Source organism: Triturus cristatus, chromosome 8 (assembly GCF_964204655.1).
Source record: "Triturus cristatus chromosome 8, aTriCri1.1, whole genome shotgun sequence".
Taxonomy (NCBI): domain Eukaryota; kingdom Metazoa; phylum Chordata; class Amphibia; order Caudata; family Salamandridae; genus Triturus; species Triturus cristatus.
Genome location: NC_140591.1, coordinates 197,127,495 through 197,145,688, shown reverse-complemented (window position 1 = coordinate 197,145,688; position 18,194 = coordinate 197,127,495). Strand labels below are relative to the sequence as shown.

The window sequence follows — 18,194 nt, the reverse complement described above, 5'->3', positions numbered from 1 at the left end:
TCTCCCAGTGTCCATGGACAGCGCCTGGATACCCTCACGGTTGATTAGCCGCACTATATATATCTACAAAACTATCAGGTCCTTTAAAGGGTGAATTTGGCTGTAAACACCCTCTACATAATAGACCCGTAGAAGTGCGATATGCAATCATATATTGCAAGACGGGGGTCTGTTTTAGAGGTTCATCCTCATAAAACCAGAGCACCCTTTGATTCGCTAGAAGAATGACAGAGATAGCAAGTAAAACCACAACTGGGAAATTAGCAGATTTTGCACCAGGAAATCATTTTGTAGTCACATTGATTGCCAGGGGTGAGGCAAAATTAAAGTCCACGCAAGAGGGCTTCTGTGAAACTCTCAGTTAGGCGTGATGCTTGAAAATGGGCCCGTCTGATAAAATGAAAAATAGATGCAGTGCTTGAATTCATCTCAGCCACTGGCCATTACTCTGAGTCACATAGCAGTCTACCATTTTTTTGTTCCCCGTGCATCTAAAGATAGGGGCCAAACATAAGCAAACCAATCTTGGACCCATTCTAAAAGTGACAGTCCCGCCCAAAAAGTCAGACTACGTAATTTCTGCAAAAAAGGAATCTAATTTCAGGCATGATGGGCCTGATGCATGTGGTGCAGCTTGTGTTCTAGAGCACAGGGAGCTACAAGACACACATCTGCATCTTTCGCATATAGGGCATCGGAGAAAAAGCAAAGGGCGATGGATGGAATGTCTGAATGAATCTTAGGTGCCACTGGTCCTTAACAATGATACTAAAAAAAAATTTGGGTGAGTTTTATACAGCGTAAACTTGACCTGAAGTTATCAGAGCGCTTTACACGAGCACCAGTTGTGTTACAGAGGGACACGCTCATTTCTGTTAGGTACGGGGAGATTACGTGATTTTCCCAGAATCACAGGATGTTAAGCGTCCCTGCAGAGACTTGAACCCGGTTCCTCAGCTTTGAAGTCGACCGCTCTAGCCGTTAGGCCAAATCCTCTAAACTATTCTCAAACAGCATTCTGATTTATACTCAGTAGCAAGCTTTAGGCTGGTCTAAGAACCAACTTAGGGCCTGATTACCAGTTTGGCGGATGGGATACTCCGTCACAAATTAGACGGATATCCCGTCCGCCAAATTACTAGTTCCATAGGATATAATGGAATTGTAATTTAGCGGACAGGATATCCGTCACGTTACAGACCGAGTAACCATGTCCACCAAACTTGTAATGAGGTCCTTAGTCTCACGAAAGCAAGAAGACTTCTCGGCTCTTCCATGGGATGGGAGCTGGCAAGAAGTACTACGATTTTGGCTCATACTTTGTTGATTTTCCCTAGCCTTATTAATGGAGCAAAGATCTTTCTCTTTTGAAACCTTGCGAGCTCAGCGTTGTTTCCAACGCCTCTTGGTTCTGTTGCACAAATGTCCAGGTGACTGCAGAAATATGAACAACCACATTGCTTGTACCCACTGCAGTTGTTTAGAATGCACTGACAGCATCAATTCGTGGACCACCAAATAAGGCACGCAATCACACCTAGGAGGCTAGCAGGTATGGCTCCTGGCATCGCCATCAAACAGGGTTTCTTGCAGTCTATACCTTGAGAACCCAGAGCACGGCGTTTGCAGGCCACGACTTCCACCTGTGCTGTGGTGGGCACTAAAGACCCCTGCCCCCTTCTGATCACTGTCACCTTTTCTATTACTGAATGCTCAAGGCAATGGAGTCCATTTCCAAAAGCTGACCTACGTCACAGTCACATGCATCGGACTCTGATCTACTTTCTTGACCTCAAAGGTACTCACAGCATCTAATGAGTAGCCGGTGGTTTGAAGCACTTTAATGCCTGATTCTGGTTGTTAGACACCGGGCTCTGCCTTGAGCAGTCCCACCCACACATGATTCCAGATACCTATCTTGTACATCACCACCATACTGAAGTAGTGACAAACTCTTGTCAAATATAGTAGGCAGGAAATAAAGCAGCAGTACATGAACGCAGGGCAGGTATCAGCAGAGACTAGAGAGGTGGACAGGGTGTTCGTCATAAAAATCATGTTTATCGACTTCTAAGAAGAATGCAGATAAAAGGCAGTTCCGAACCCGGCCTGGCTGCAGTACTTCCAGTTGTAGTGCACGGCGAGCTTTAGCACAGCTCTAACATATCTAATGTCACAGTACTGGTACTTGTAACCAGAACTGCAATCCTCGTAATGCGACAGTATCGGCACAACCCAGGCTGGTTGCAGTATTTCCAGTGGTATGGCCTTGTGAGTCTTAGCAGGGCTGTAGCACATCCAATGTCACAGTACTGGTACTTGTAATCAGAGCTGTACTCCTCGTAATGAGACAGTACTGGCACCACCCAGGCTGGCTGCAGTGCTTCTAGTTATAGTTAAGGGTGGGTGGAACTCACAGAGTTTCATTCTGTGGAATTCAATGGAGTTACAGAAAAAAATCAGTGAGATTTTGCAGAGTTATGCCAATGGACGGAAAATATGCAGCTCACACTGTAATTTAGCGCCGGGAGTGCGAGCAGTGCTGAAAATCAGCACCAACGGCACTATGTGGTGCGCAAGAGAGAGCGACCATTCAAGTAGATTTTTCTACCGCTCAAGTAGAAAATCTACTCGAATGGGAGCCCTCTCTGGCTGCATCCACCGGCGCTATAAATTGGCGCTGGATGGCTCTGTGGTGAGAGGTAATTGCGCCAGGGGCCGGGAAATCTCTCTCACGCTCGCGAGTATGTGTTGTGGAGCCCTGCATTGTTCCTGCGAGGCGCGAATGGCAGAATAATTTCACCATGCACCGATTGGTGGTATTTGGAAGCAACTCCGCATTACAAATGTAATAATGCGGAGTTACCCACATTCAGCCAATTTTGCAAGTGGAATTATAATTCTGCACGGGCATAGTAATAGTGTAGTGGCGAGTCTTAGCAGGGCTGTAACACATCCGATTTCACAATACTGGTACTCATAACCATAACTGCAATCCTTGTAATGAGACATTACTGGTACAAGCCAGGCTGGCTGCAGTACATCTAATCCTAGGATACTGGCGAGTCTTAGCAGGGCAGTACCACATCCAATGTCACAGCACTGACTCCTCTCAGCCGGGATGCAATAGGAGTTGGGTCAGTATTGGCTCTTCTGAACAGGGATGCAAGAGCTGCAGTGAGACAGTACTGACTCTTCTCTGAGCAGAGATGCATTAGGTGCAGTGGGACAGTACTGGATCTTTGTTGCAGGAATGTAATATTTGCAATGCTAAGGAAATGACAATTCGAGCCAGAGCTGTAATATATATATATATATCACAGAACAAACCCTTTATGAGACATACTGACTCTTCTAAGCAGAGTTGCAATATTTAAATTGATAGTTAGCGAGACAGTACAGACACTTCTCATCAGGGACTCAGTACTTTCAGTGGGACAGTGAAGACACTTCTCAGCAGGGACACAGTACTTTCAGTGGGACAGTGCAGACACTTCTCAGCAGGGACTCAGTACTTTCAGTGGGACAGTGAAGACACTTCTCAGCAGGGACACAGTACTTTCAGTGGGACAGTGAAGACACTTCTCAGCAGGGACACAGTACTTTCAGTGGGACAGTGCAGACACGTCTCAGCAGGAACGCAGTAATTTCAGTAGGACAGTGCAGACACTTCTCAGCAGGGACGCAGTACTTTTAGTGGGACAGTGCAGACACGTCTCAGCAGGGACGCAGTACTTTCAGTGGGACAGTGCAGACACTTCTCAGCAGGGACAGTACTTTCAGTGGGACAGTGCAGACACTTCTCAGCAGGCACGCAGTACTTTCAGTGGGACAGTGCAGACACTTTTCAGCAGGGACGCAGTATTTTCAGTGGGGCAGCGCTGACACTTCTTAGCAGGAATGCAATACTTTCAGTGCGACAGTGCCAACACTTCTCAGCAGGGATGCAATACTTTCAGAGGGACATTGCGGACACTTCTCAGAAGGGATACATCATTTCAAACGGGACATTTCCTGACACTTCTTAGCAGGGATGTAATACTTTCACCAGGACAGTGCTGACACTTCTCAGCAGGGATGCAATACTTTCAGTGGGACAGTGCTGAGATCTCTCAGCAGGGATGCAATACTGTCAGTGGGACAGCGCTGACACTTCTCAGCAGCGATGCAATACTTTCAGTGGGACATCGCTGACACTTCACAGCAGCGATGCAATGCTTTCAGTGGGACAGTGCGGACACTTCAGTGGGACAGTGCTGACACTTCTCAGCAGGAATGCAATACTTTCAGTGGGACAGTGCAGACGCTTCTCAGCAGAGATGCAATACATTCAGTGGGACAGTGCAGCCACTTCTTAGTAGGGATAAACCTTTCTAAATGGGTCAGTGCCAACACTTCTCAGCAGGGATGCAATACATTCAGTGGGACAGTGATGCAATACATTCAGTGGGACAGTGCAGACGCTTCTCAGCAGGGATGCAATACTTTCAGTGGGACAGTGCAGACGCTTCTCAGCAGGGATGCAATACATTCAGTAGGACAGTGCTGACACTTCTCAGCAGGGATGCAATACTTTCAGTGGGACAGTGCTGACACTTCTCAGCGGGGATGCAATACTTTCAGTGGGACAGTGCAGACGCTTCTCAGCAGAGATGCAATACATTCAGTGGGACAGTGCAGACACTTCTTAGCAGGGATACACCTTTCTAAATGGGTCAGTGCCAACACTTCTCAGCAGGGATGCAGTACGTTCAGTGGGACAGTGCCAACACTTCTCAGCAGGGATGCAATACATTCAGTGGGACAGTGATGCAATACATTCAGTGGGACAGTGCAGACGCTTCTCAGCAGGGATGCAATACTTTCAGTGGGACAGTGCAGACGCTTCTCAGCAGGGATGCAATACATTCAGTAGGACAGTGCTGACACTTCTCAGCAGGGATGCAATACTTTCAGTGGGACAGTGCTGACACTTCTCAGCGGGGATGCAATACTTTCAGTGGGACAGTGCAGACGCTTCTCAGCAGAGATGCAATACATTCAGTGGGACAGTGCAGACACTTCTTAGCAGGGATACACCTTTCTAAATGGGTCAGTGCCAACACTTCTCAGCAGGGATGCAGTACGTTCAGTGGGACAGTGTCAACACTTCTCAGCAGGGATGCAATACATTCAGTGGGACAGTGATGCAATACATTCAGTGGGACAGTGCAGACGCTTCTCAGCAGGGATGCAATACATTCAGTGGGACAGTGATGCAATACATTCAGTAGGACAGTGCTGACACTTCTCAGCAGGGATGCATTACTTTCAGTGGGACAGTGCAGACACTTCAGTGGAACAGTGCTGACACTTCTCAGCAGGAATGCAGTACTTTCAGTGGGACAGTGCAGACGCTTCTCAGCAGAGATGCAATACATTCAGTGGGACAGTGCAGACACTTCTTAGCAGGGATACACCTTTCTAAATGGGTCAGTGCCAACACTTCTCAGCAGGGATGCAGTACGTTCAGTGGGACAGTGCCAACACTTCTCAGCAGGGATGCAATACATTCAGTGGGACAGTGATGCAATACATTCAGTGGGACAGTGCAGACGCTTCTCAGCAGGGATGCAATACTTTCAGTGGGACAGTGCAGACGCTTCTCAGCAGGGATGCAATACATTCAGTAGGACAGTGCTGACACTTCTCAGCAGGGATGCAATACTTTCAGTGGGACAGTGCTGACACTTCTCAGCGGCGATGCAATACTTTCAGTGGGACAGTGCTGGCACTTCTCAGTAGGGATGCACTACTTTCAGTGAGACGGTGCTGCCCGTTCTCAGCAGGGATGCACTACTTTCAGTGGGACAGTGCTGACACTTCTCAGCAGGGATGCACTACTTTCAGTGGGACAGTGCTGACACTTCTCAGCAGGGATGCACTACTTTCAGTGGGACAGTGCTGACACTTCTCAGCAGGGATGCACTACTTTCAGTGGGACAGTGCTGACACTTCAGTGGGACAGTGCTGACACTTCTCAGCAGGAATGCAATACTTTCAGTGGGACAGTGCTGACACTTCTCAGCAGGGACGCACTACTTTCAGTGGGACAGTGCTGACACTTCTCAGCAGGGATGCACTACTTTCAGTGGGACAGCGCTGACACTTCTCAGCAGGGACGCAGTACTTTCAGTGGGACAGCGCTGACACTTCTCAGCAGGGACGCAGTACTTTCAGTGGGACAGTGCTGACACTTCTCAGCGGGGATGCAGTACTTTCAGTGGGACAGCGCTGACACTTCTCAGCAGGGACGCAGTACTTTCAGTGGGACAGTGCTGACACTTCAGTGGGACAGTGCTGACACTTCTCAGCGGGGATGCAATACATTCAGCGGGACAGCGCTGACACTTCTCAGCAGGGATACAACATTTTAAATGGGACAGTGCTGACACTCTTTTAGCAGGGGCGCACTATTTTAAGTGGAACAGTGCTGACACTTTTCAGCACAGCTGGTGTAATTATCGTAGAACTACCCAAGCCCTCCTCAGAAGGAAGTGGGCAGTGTTACACAGGCGGCGTCTAGGCATCATTTTTTCCATTTTAAAACGTGGCATGTCACCCCACCGCCCACACTGCTCTGCAGCTGTCATTGCATCACTATTGTTTCACGTAAGTGCCATTGTGCACACAAAAGAAATGAAACTTGAAGCACGTTCCAATTTAGTAGGCAAAGTATACACAAAAAGCGGGTAATCCGCCAGGAATGCGGCTGGCCTGATGCTCAGTTTCGGGTGATGGTGCTGTTATGCTCGGGGCTCGTCTCACACAAAGCTTTCTGCTCCCAAGGCCTGGACAGAGCTGATGACACACTGTCGCGAGGCTTAGAGTCGTATCGTGCGGTCTCGTGCGCACACAGCACTGTTGTGGGTCCAGTTACATCAAGTCAGTGGAAACTGCGAGTCTCTATTTTTTATGTGTTTGCACATTTGCAGAGAGGTGGTGTTTAGTTAGAGAACGAGCTGTTCTTTCTTAGAACAGGCAGAATTATCACCTTCTTGGAATGCTGAGATTATATCGGCCAATCGGAAGGCTTTGGGGGTGGCACTTAACTTCCAGTTTTCTACTTTCTAAACCTTCAGCTGAAAGCGTGGAACAAGGACACACCATAGAAAGAAGCCTTTTGTTTCTTCAGACGAGGGTCGAGTAGCGTAATAGCCTTACATGGATCCCATTATTATGAGGTGGGCAATTACCACAACACATGTGGAACAACACTAGGGTAAAGCAGAAATTGCCTATGACCACAACCTTTCGGCCAAAATTCTCCCTGGTGTTATAGTTCAACTTACAGATCGTTGACATGACCTTTTTTTGTGTGTTAATTCGCTACATAAATATCTTTATATGTTTTTTTACATGACAGCAGTGGTTTTGACCATAGCTGCATTCATTCCTACTCAGTTCCGGATTACCAGATAGGCCAAGTAGGCACTGGCCTATGGGCCCCGCTCCTTTTAGGGGCCCGCAACAAAAGATCAATATAATATTGATGTGATCTTGAAAGAAAATTACAATCAAGCTTTCTTAAATATTGTTTCCAAAAGATAGAAAAAAAGGAATCAACGCAAAGTAACAAAAACCTTACATTAAAGATTCAATAGAGAAAATACTGTATCAATGTAATGTGCACAATAACAATTTATAGCACATAATCCAGAGACATCAGATTCACACAACAGTTTGTTTCTTAAAAGCTCTGGCTGCTGGCAGTTTGTAAAAAAAACTGGTGCATTGGGGTAAAGGAGATAATTTGAGGGGTGGGGGCGAAATTTCGACTGTGTAGGGGGCTCCGCAGGGTTTAATCTGGCACTTTTCCTACTGGTCTATTAAGTGAAACAGACTAGAAAATGTTATACAAGCGAAGTAACCAGTGTTTGTTCTCTTGTGCTCATGCAAGAAGCACCTCATGTTTCGGTGTCAAATTCAAGCTTGTCAAAGCTGCTAAAATGCGAGTACATGACTCCGCACCTTCTACGCGTAGCAGACCAGCTATGGGCATCCAACTACGCTTGAAGCACTTGTCAGATGTCACAGCTAGTCAAAAGCTTTGTACCTGTGTCAGGCATAGGAGAAGGGCAGAGGTTACCTGTAGGGGGTTCTACCCTCTCCAGACCTACAGCATTCACACCAATGGAAAGCCATTTTCACCATTACAACCGTAAAAGCTGTCACCAGCACAAGATTGAGCCCAGGCAATAGTTGAATCGAGTGAGGGGCGACATTTCAGTGTGTAGGGGGCTCCCATGTGTTGCAAAGATGCATCTGGGCTTAAGATGCTGCTAGCTCAGAGAGTGGGTTAATGAACCATCTGTAGTGAACCATCCGTGACACGATGAAATACATAAGTGTGCACCATTTGTTTCACGCTATGCAGGTCAATAAAAAAGGGTACATTTAGGCAGGGAGCTCTCATACTTGTTATTCAAAGACCTATGATGTGACATTGGGGCCACGTACTATATGTAGAAACAAATTAATATGCTCACTATATAGAGCAGCACCTTAAAAACACTTCCTTTGTGGGACAAAGATGGCTGCAAAAATGTGGCAGACTTTAGCTCGCTAAATAAGAATGCTTTTTGAACCCCAATCCCAACCACTTGATTTTGCTTCTTATCTTGCTACATGTGCGCTACAAGTGAGCCATGACACCCCCAAAACAGCCAAATGTTTCTGATAGTTGCAGGTATTTTTGTTCTTATTATTGTACTTAAGAATTTTAAAATAATACTGAAAACATATTAGAACAAAATTCTTCCCCGCTCCTCTCCCAATATCAACCACTAAGCCTGTGGGAATGGCTAGGTCGCTGATGGCTCTTAAGGGGCTTTCAGGTACTTACCCTGAATTTGGCTCTGTGGCTGGGGGTTAAAGGCCGTGGCGTGGTTCAAGGTAGGTCTGGCATTAGGCGTGGGGGCTGGGTGGTGTGGGCTGACCCGCATGGCGGTACGCCGTAACTGCTCCAGCTCACTCAGTCTCTCTGAAAAGGACAAGCTTCCGGGCTTGGTCGGCTCATCTATTTTCTGGCGATGTCCTAGTGTGGGAGGGGGAGAAAGGTCAGAAATCTGCACATGTTTGAATATGCTGGCAAGCTATGTAGCTGGCAAGTCACTGTGCACACTTCAGCTGAGGCTACCGATACGCATACACAAAAAAAGACAAATTCCATGCAGCACCAGGTGTGTCCACCGGGGGCGCTGGACAAGAATCCCAGCGATCTCATGTAGCTGACAAGAAAATTGCACTTGCAGAATCCCATCAATCTAGAAAAGACCACCAGATCTTTGGATTTTTCTTACTATTTCAAGCTTCCCAGACTATTTTGGAAAAGCCACAGGCTAATGTCTGCATCCCCATGTACCTAGCATCGTGTTCTCATTCCTGGGTGAGCTAAGGTGCAAAGATACATCAGTGTGTTGATGCGAGGGTAAGGGCAAAGACCACAAGGGCACAACAAGCATGCCTGGAACTCTCAAAACTTTAAAAAGAATTAGTATGCCAGTGTGCCTGAGGCCTGACTGGATGTGACCAGGGAGTCAGATGTTAGATGACTAACAAATTTACTCTGCCTTTCATGATTCCAAGGACAATGACATGTGTACTACTGAGCTGAGTAATCCTTAAAAATATTATCGCAAAACATATAGGGCCTGATTTAGATCTTTGCGGACCGGTTACTCCATCACAACGGTGACAGATATCCTGTCGCCGAAATATAAATTCCTTTATATCCTATGGGATTTAAGTTTCAGTGGGCAGGATATCGGTCACCGTTGTGACGGAGTAACCTGTCCGCCAAGATCTAAATCAGGCACATAGTCATGGTGTGTCCTCTGTGAAGTGCTATGATATATAACATAAGTCTTAAATATTCATATTATTGGCTTAAAATGGAACTAATAATCTGTAAAAATTTCCTTCAAAAGACTGAAATTGTTACTAATGCTGCAATTGAGAGATGTACTCCAGGATACATTATGTAAATACATTGCATAAATTGCAGCACGCACAGATCATAGTTTGTTAAGAATCACTTTCTGAAAGTTGATAAGCTTATTATCATGTACTAAAAAGATAGCTCATTGGTTAAATGCAACAGTGGTGGAAAACATCAGTCAAAAATTTACTTCTTGGAAAGATCACGATATAGCTTGTCATAGTTACAATACGGAGTGCATTCACTGGGTAGCATTATGTTGGTTAATGGTAACCATTTTTATTCCATTGCTTAGACGACAAATGGTATTTAAAGTGCACTACACATCAGCCAACTTTAATATACAGCATGCATTACCTAAATGCGTCATCTCTTGGGACAGCAGCACTGGCAGGAGCAGAATTATTGAGAGGCGCTGTATTTCAGGGTGAAATTCGCACCATGGCCATGATAGCAATTGGGGCGGTAAAATGGCGTCAGGTGCAAATGGGTGTTTAGGTCAGAATCAGGGTTATAACATGTTCACTAATTTTGCAGGAAGCTAGATTTGCTCACTGGCTGATAAAACCTGGTGAAAAATAGATGAGCAATCATTTAACATTCATGGTTTTGGAGCATGGTGCATGGAAAATGTGTTATTTCTGATTTTATCCCTCATTCAGACTTGTGGAACTCTGATGAGCCGATAATACTGCACAAGTGAATACATTATATCCTTATGGTATTTGCATTACTTTGGGTGGTATTACTGCATGGTAATTAGTCCAAACTCAGAAGGAGAATCTGAGAGGCATTCAGGGACATAGGACTCTAGCAGTATGGTTGTGACACTAGAGTAGTTTATGAATACCTCCAGAACTGGCCACATATTACGAAACTTGTTTTTTGTTGATGGTATTGGATTTTGCCTGCAGTAATAGTTGCAGCACGTAAATAGATTTGTTTTGGCAGCATCTGTATTTGCCAGCGGTAATAGCTGTCAGCAGCATTTTAATATGTTAGCAGTAAAATGCACGGTACTTGGTGTTAGCTCTGTATGGCACCAAGTTATGTATTTTGGATTGTTATAAATGATAATTCAATAAAAAACTTTTTGCACAACCAATAAAAACACATCTGATAGCTTTTACTGTCCACAAATGAAAATACCACCAACACAAATCTGTGTTGGTGGTACAGCCAATGCCGCAAACATATTCAAAGCCAGACGACAGCCAATGTTCCTGCTCTGGTGACTGACGGGCCAGCGACACAAAAGAAGTAAATTTCCACACCCACTACAATGGACTCAGAGCATCTGCAAGCTTCCACCTGTTCAATTCTGGCCCGAATTGGCAAAAGGTGGTTTCTTTTCTGTTTTTGTAAGACGTGAAGGCTGCCTATTGGCCAGTTTGTGGTGGGATGTGCCAGCCAGTAGTGGCACACATGGCAGTGGGGGCAAGGTGGTGAGCAATACGGGTAGGGACCAGTGATTGGATGGGCTGATTGCAACACCCTTTCTAGCAAGTAAAGTTCATAGCTGCCAGGTTTCCCACATCCATGCATGATGTGTTGCTCCAGTCCAGATGTTTTTGTTTGAATTCTGGGGCTTGTAGTCACGTTCTATAATGAAATAAACAAGACTACAAGTCCCAGAATTCAAAAAAGAAATCGGAACTGGAGCAGGACAATACGCAAGGACCTGGGAAACTTGGCTGGGCTGAAAGTGGTGGAGAACAGACAGTTATGGTTTTTGCTACACCTATTCTGTGTGTAACATCTCTCCCAGGGCGAGTAATCATTCATAAATACACACAGAGGCTCCTCTGAAGCTGCTACGGAGAGACTGCTCCACCCCTTGAGACAGCTACATTCAATGTCTCGCTCCGTGTACACCTCATGTACTGGGTCCTCTCAAAAAGCAGCTGAATTTGGAAACCCACTGGACTGGTCCTCCACTATAAAAGCTAAGCACAGGTGGAGATAATGTCTGTCTCTGAAACCAATTTGGCCTGCAGTACGTGTCATAAACAATATAAAAATAAAAAATGCACAAATTGTTCATGTGGTTAGAATACCTCCTGCGTGCTCAGCCTTTAAATCACGTCAAAGAACTCAGATCTAGCATCTCTGTTCCTTCTGGAGGATAAATGAAAAACAAAGGTGGCGGTGTTCCACATGGGAAATATCCGCACTTTCAGTTTAGCATCAGGTTAACATTCATTTATAACGTGAAACAGTATAAAACAACGGGTGCCCCACCCTAAAAGAGCATACCACCAAACTGCTCTAATAACACAGAAAACAGAAATTCTCTGAGTAATAACTTGCAAACAAAATATTAGGGTTACTGTGGCACACCTAAAATAGTTACATGAACCTCTGAAAATATAGAGATTTAGTTTCTAGGCAATATGGGGTACAGTATTCCCATAACTTTTTTTCTTATTGAACAAGAACAATTGACAGGAATTCAGAAAAACATAAGTCTGACACCATCCAGTTCAACTGTAGGACTGTAATTCTTTATTCTTTTCTTTGGTTTGAGTCCACGACAAATTCTTTCAATAAATAATCTCAGCACTTTTTTTGCCAACACGTGTTTCGTCTTTTCAAAGACTTTATCAAGGCTTTCCTCATGGAATGAATAAAGCGCCAAGGTAAAGGGTTTAGGATGTGTATTTTTTGAAATACAAGGGTGCAGAAACATATGCTGCTACCTATCACTTAAAGCGAAAACTATATAATCAGATGCTGGAAAGCAGTTGCCAGCGTGATGTATAATTTAATGGGTGCAGATCACGTATAATGCCACCCAGTGAACGAGAGTGTAAGAAACGCCAATCCGCGTATGAAAGTATCCACCAAATATTTTGGAGGATGTTGGAGCTTTCATGGTATTAGCTAAGGCACCGCTAATGCCGCATGAAGGGTAATGCCGCATTAATTGGTAGGTTTGAGATAATGCGCTTCTACTTTCCTTCAGCCTCCCCTTCATCAGAAACCTCTTGAAAATGAGAAGGAAATGACTTAAGCAGTTTATGATGTGTCATGGAGTTCTTACAAAAATCTGGTGATTCCAAGAACTGGATAAATCAGAAGATAGCTATTTCGCAACGTGGGGCGCGACTTCCGGTAACAGAACACCGCGTTACAAATCAAAAATTGATAGTGTCTTCCGCCAGCCCAAATGTAATCGTTTTGCTGCCGGGAGTAGTTGATGTGAGACAGCATATGTATTGTTGCCAAGTCCCCATGTCCACTTCCTGGTACCGGGGACACGCGTAGGTGTTCAACGATTATGGGTTCTCAGGCCTATCGAACAAGGGTTTCTCAGCTCTGTCTGCAGAAGAGAGTTTCACAAACACTGGAATATTGAATTAGAGTTTGTGACACTACCCCTGGATCCTCTACTTTTGTAGCCCATGAGTGAAACGTGAGCTCCTGGCACGTCTCAAACATGCAGTGTTAATGATTGATACAAGCGGGCTAGATTTTTTCAAAATGAGTTGTTTCAAGGTCTTGCTAAGGGCAAATCCAAACGGTCCCCCAACTCGAGTTGGTTTGACCTGCCTAGAAACAGATTTGATGTCCTCAGAATGCGATGGGAGATGCGATGGGAGGAGCGTGGCTCGGACCTGTTCCCTGTCCCTTTTAAGGCCAGACTTGACCGCGCTGCTGTCACTAGATAATGGTGTGAATCACCAGGAGAGTGGCTTTGGCTCCACCCACATGTTGGGAGCTCATGTTTAGATTGAACAGAAGTTGTGTGCCTCTCCAAAGTGCTTGCCCTTCACACAGATGCGATTTGTTTTGTTTATTGATGCATCTGCTTGAACTTTTAAGAGTACTCACAAGGCATTGTAATGTTATAACAATGCCTTAGATTACTAGACAATTTCGGTTGGTTTTTTTTGGGCAGCAACACAGATGGAAGGAAGGCTGTTATTAACCTAAGTAGAATTTTAAGTCTGGCTGGACAGTGCACCTGTCACTTGACCTTTTAACCTACACCAATATTATTCTACAGCTCTTTGCTTCCATACAAATACATATCCATTCCCATCCTATCTACGTGTAATGCTTCACATTACAATACAGCATTCCTTTAAAGACAGACCTATTGGTTTTGGCAATGCTTGTTAGACTACGGAAGATACTTTAAGACATAACTCAGTAATGCTTATTTCAGGCAGAATATTGTGTCATTTGAGGGAACTAATTCCCTGGTGTAATTGGGTGTCAGCAAATATCAGACAAGGGTTTAATTCTTCTGTAGTTACATAACATCAAACACCTCCACCGCATCCACACATCACCCACAAACACCGCACCTCCTCTCCCCACCCATGTCATGGTTCTCCGTTAGTACAGGATTGTACATCTATGGACCAGGATGGCCAAAGACATGCCAATGTTTCAGAACTGGCACAAGACAAATTTAAATATAATTCATGAGGATTAATTACATCTGGGAGATCTCCAATGGCTTCTGCCTTCTTGGACTGTCATGAAAAACTCAGAATTACTATTCTCTCAAAAGGGAGGTGTGTTACCTCATTTCCTGTTACCCCAAATTGAAACAACATACACAAAAAAGCTATTAAAAGGAAGAATAAATAAAACCACATGGTTACAGCTACTAACCACGCACGTGTCCTGTTTGGCAATAGCAATATATTGGCTCCAGTTCTGATTGACCGTCTCTGCGCGAATAACTTCAGCCGTGCCAGCAAATGAAATGTACATAATTCTTTCTAGAACTGGTAGGAGGTTTTCTGTCAGTCCAGTTCATTTGCTGCTTTACTACCACCAAAAATAATTCAGCATTGTATGGTGGCACCCCCTGCTGGCTTGAACTGTTGACAGGAGGAAATGCGTGTGCTTTACCTATGCCTCCTAAATTTGCAGTTCTAAATTTTCTCTCATTTCAGAAAACTGAGGGACTACACACACAGTGACTGACACCTCTCACACATCTCACCTACCTACTTACCTACACACACGTACATACACATGCATAGGTCCACACCCACAAGCACGCTAAGGCATGCACCTACAAAGCAGGGACAACACATGACATCATATCCGCCCAGCCCAAGGGCAATATTCTTGCATGCCCAAAGTGCAATGCATTTCTGGTAAATGAAGATTCTGGGCCTTCCCATGAATCACTGGGGCTGATAGACAAACCGGCTGGAATGCAAGCGGGTCAGAGCAGGCCATCCAATAGAATTCCGTTGCGCCACACAGCCCATTAGCCGGCTATCTACTGTCTTCACAGACAGTTATGGATATAATGCTCCACGCGCCAACAGAGAAGTGGTGTGTTCCAGTTAATGAGACTGTTGCCGCTCTCATTGTGGAGCATGGAGTAGACTTCCTCTTTGGCCCAACTGGTGTTTATGCTCCTCACTTTCCTCCATAAACTAAAATACTTGGCTTTGTTGGCTGTACTAAGCAGGATTGTAGCCTCTATATAAATGTGCTGACTTGAGTTTTCGCAATTTTCTTAAATTAACTACAAATTATTGCACCGTCTACCACAAGAACTGCATAGATGTTAAAGAAAATGACCCCGGTATGCCTGGATATCTGCCACCTGACCAGGCCTCTGGGTCCAACCAAAACAAAGTTCCTTGTAAACCTCCGCTTTTTGTTGCTTGTTAAATGTCCATAATAAAAATAAACTAATTTTACAACTGCCACGCCGGGCGTGCTCTTGAAGACTACATGTTGTGGTTTCCAGGTGCACAGTGTTGTGATGGGACACAGGGGAAAAGGACATGTTTATAAGAATACGCCTATGTTTCCACAATTTCACCGAAAGCCCATCAGATCACGGACCTGCCCATTTATCCATCTGAATTTCCACAGTGACGTTGGCATTGTGTGCAACAAAATAGACTCATGCTGTGTTTTGCAAAAATGCACATTTTTTTTTTTATTTGTGCTGGGTTTTGCACCCTGATTGTGGCTTCTGCTGACTGACCTTGCCTCTATTGCGAGCTGTAGGCGACCTTTGATAGGCAGGACACTTTAACAAACGAAATTTGCACACAAAAAAAAACCTCCTATAAAAGTTCATAGCAACCAGTTGAACAGGAAACTCCATTGACCAATCCTGGCGCTGCTCTCATGCAGCATGAGGCAGCAGATAGGAGGGAGCTAATTGGATAAGACAGTTGGGTTAGAGATGTTTAAAGTGCCCATGTGCATGCATACTTTAAACAGTGCACATACAGCTCACACTCCTCCCTGCTGCTGTCACTCAGCAGGCCCCGCCCCATCCTGGCGCTCTGTTCAGGACGGGGTGAAAAATAAAATGGTAATCACATACCATTTTATTTTTCATCTCTTGGGCTATGGGGGAAAGTTAAGTGGTACGACACTCCTCTGCTTCAAAGGAGGAGCCGACCCTGATAGCAACTCACAGCTAAGTATGGGCTCTAACGTATGAACCTCGTCCTGGTTCCTTGTTGGCATAGGTTGAATCGCAGAGTAAAGTGTTGATGTCAGTGCTTTCTGGTATTAATGGTTGCTGGTCCTTATGAACTAAATCACTCATTGTTGGAGACAGGGAAATATTTTTCATTTTCAGACCTACTCAGAACCAGAGAGCGAAAGGCAGAAAAGATAAAGACAGGAAACAGCGACAAAGGGTGAAAAATAGATACAAGTGACATTTTTATTGCGCCACATTGTCTAATTATGACCCTGTTTCTGGTAAAAATTATAGCGCAAGAGCATAGTAAAAATAAAACAATCAGAACGTGACTGTCTGTTGTTCATGGGAATTGTGTTTTCTCAAAATGTTTTTTAGCACAAAATGTGTCAAAGATTGATGCAAGGATGCATGTCACTCGGAAATATAGCTTCGGATGATGGATTTTCATTTGGCTGCATTACGGGTCATTTCGTTTACATTTTCAATAAATTTTGCATAATTATGAGAAAACAAACTACATAATCTCCACACATTCCTAGTGAAAAAGAACCCAAAACCGTGGGGAAGTGTGAGGTTGTGGAAAAAAGAAACATGGCGAGCAACAAAGAGGAGGCAATATTGATGTGCATCAACACTGTCATTTGGCAGCACCGTCCGCAGGCTCCTAAAAACTTTGGGAACCAGTGCACTTATTCATTTTCATGTTAACCTTTGTTCGCCTTTCACTGCCACCCTGGTCTGTTGAGGGCCTGCGCAAGTGGCCTTCTGCAGCCTCCGATTAGGACAAGTGGGATCGTTTTCATGGAATTAGGCCAAAAGATTAAATGACGTAGTCAGGAAAACCAAGAGTTTGAAATGTACCCAAAAATTGTGGTTTATATGGACACAGTTTAAAAATATGCATATAAAAATAGTTTAAATTTTAAGAAGATATGAAAATGTAAATGCTTTCGTGTGATTAGTTTCAATGAGCAAAAGGGTGAAGGTTAGGGATAGGCTGAGGTTTCATGTTAAGATATTGGTTAGTCTTTGGATATAGTTTAAGGTTAGGGTTATGTTCACGGTTCAATATATGCTTAGAGTTAGGGAAAAAGTAATGCAAAGGCTTGGCTTAGGGTTTGGGTAAGTGATAAAGTGAGGGTAAAGGGTACAATTTAGTGTTAGTGTTAGAGTTATGGTTAGGGTTCGATATATATGTTTAGAATTAGATTAGGGAAAGAGTTAGGCACAGGCTGCAATTAGGTTTAGGATAAGAGATGGTAAATGTCTAATTCATTATTCGGATTAGGGAACCCCACACATGAAGTGGTAGTATTTGTGTGTGTGTGGGTCAGGATCTCTTAAACATGGTAGAGCAGCTTTTAAAATACATTGTATTATTTTAAAAAATAGGAAACATTTAAACCTTTTATCTTTCAAGCTAACTGCCATATACATAGACGGCATTAGGTTTTGAACTTCAAGTTTCAAACTTCTGAAACTTTCAGCCTAGATTCTTTTGGACACAGATTTGAAGAACTGGAAAGAGGGTCTTCTCAGAATGATTCGTAGGTATAGAGAGCTCTAACTCTGCAACAATAAACCCGGTGTTTGCTTTTCAGTGAAAAAAACACACATTTGCTGTAGAGACATTAGAAATATCTCATATAGGTGTGGGATATTAAAAACACTCTCAACAACTCTGCACCAGACAGTCGGCCCCGCTGTCGGAGCTATATTTGACTCTTGCGTGTTGCAAGCACACCCTACAGACTGGCGTACACAGGAGGTGCCTCTGTGTCTGACTGG

At 44.4% G+C, this 18,194-nt stretch overlaps 1 protein-coding gene across 7 annotated transcripts in view; it reads right to left on the bottom strand.

Moving 5' to 3' along the window:
• RUNX1 (RUNX family transcription factor 1) overlaps positions 1-18,194 on the bottom strand; it is a 520,192-nt gene that overhangs the window by 46,720 nt on the left and 455,278 nt on the right. For all 7 annotated transcript variants that reach the window (XM_085621323.1, XM_085621319.1, XM_085621321.1 and 4 more), the window contains one exon: positions 8,885-9,076. In XM_085621323.1, the coding sequence (XP_085477449.1) occupies positions 8,885-9,076 (192 nt within the window). The remainder of the gene's footprint in view (positions 1-8,884; positions 9,077-18,194) is intronic.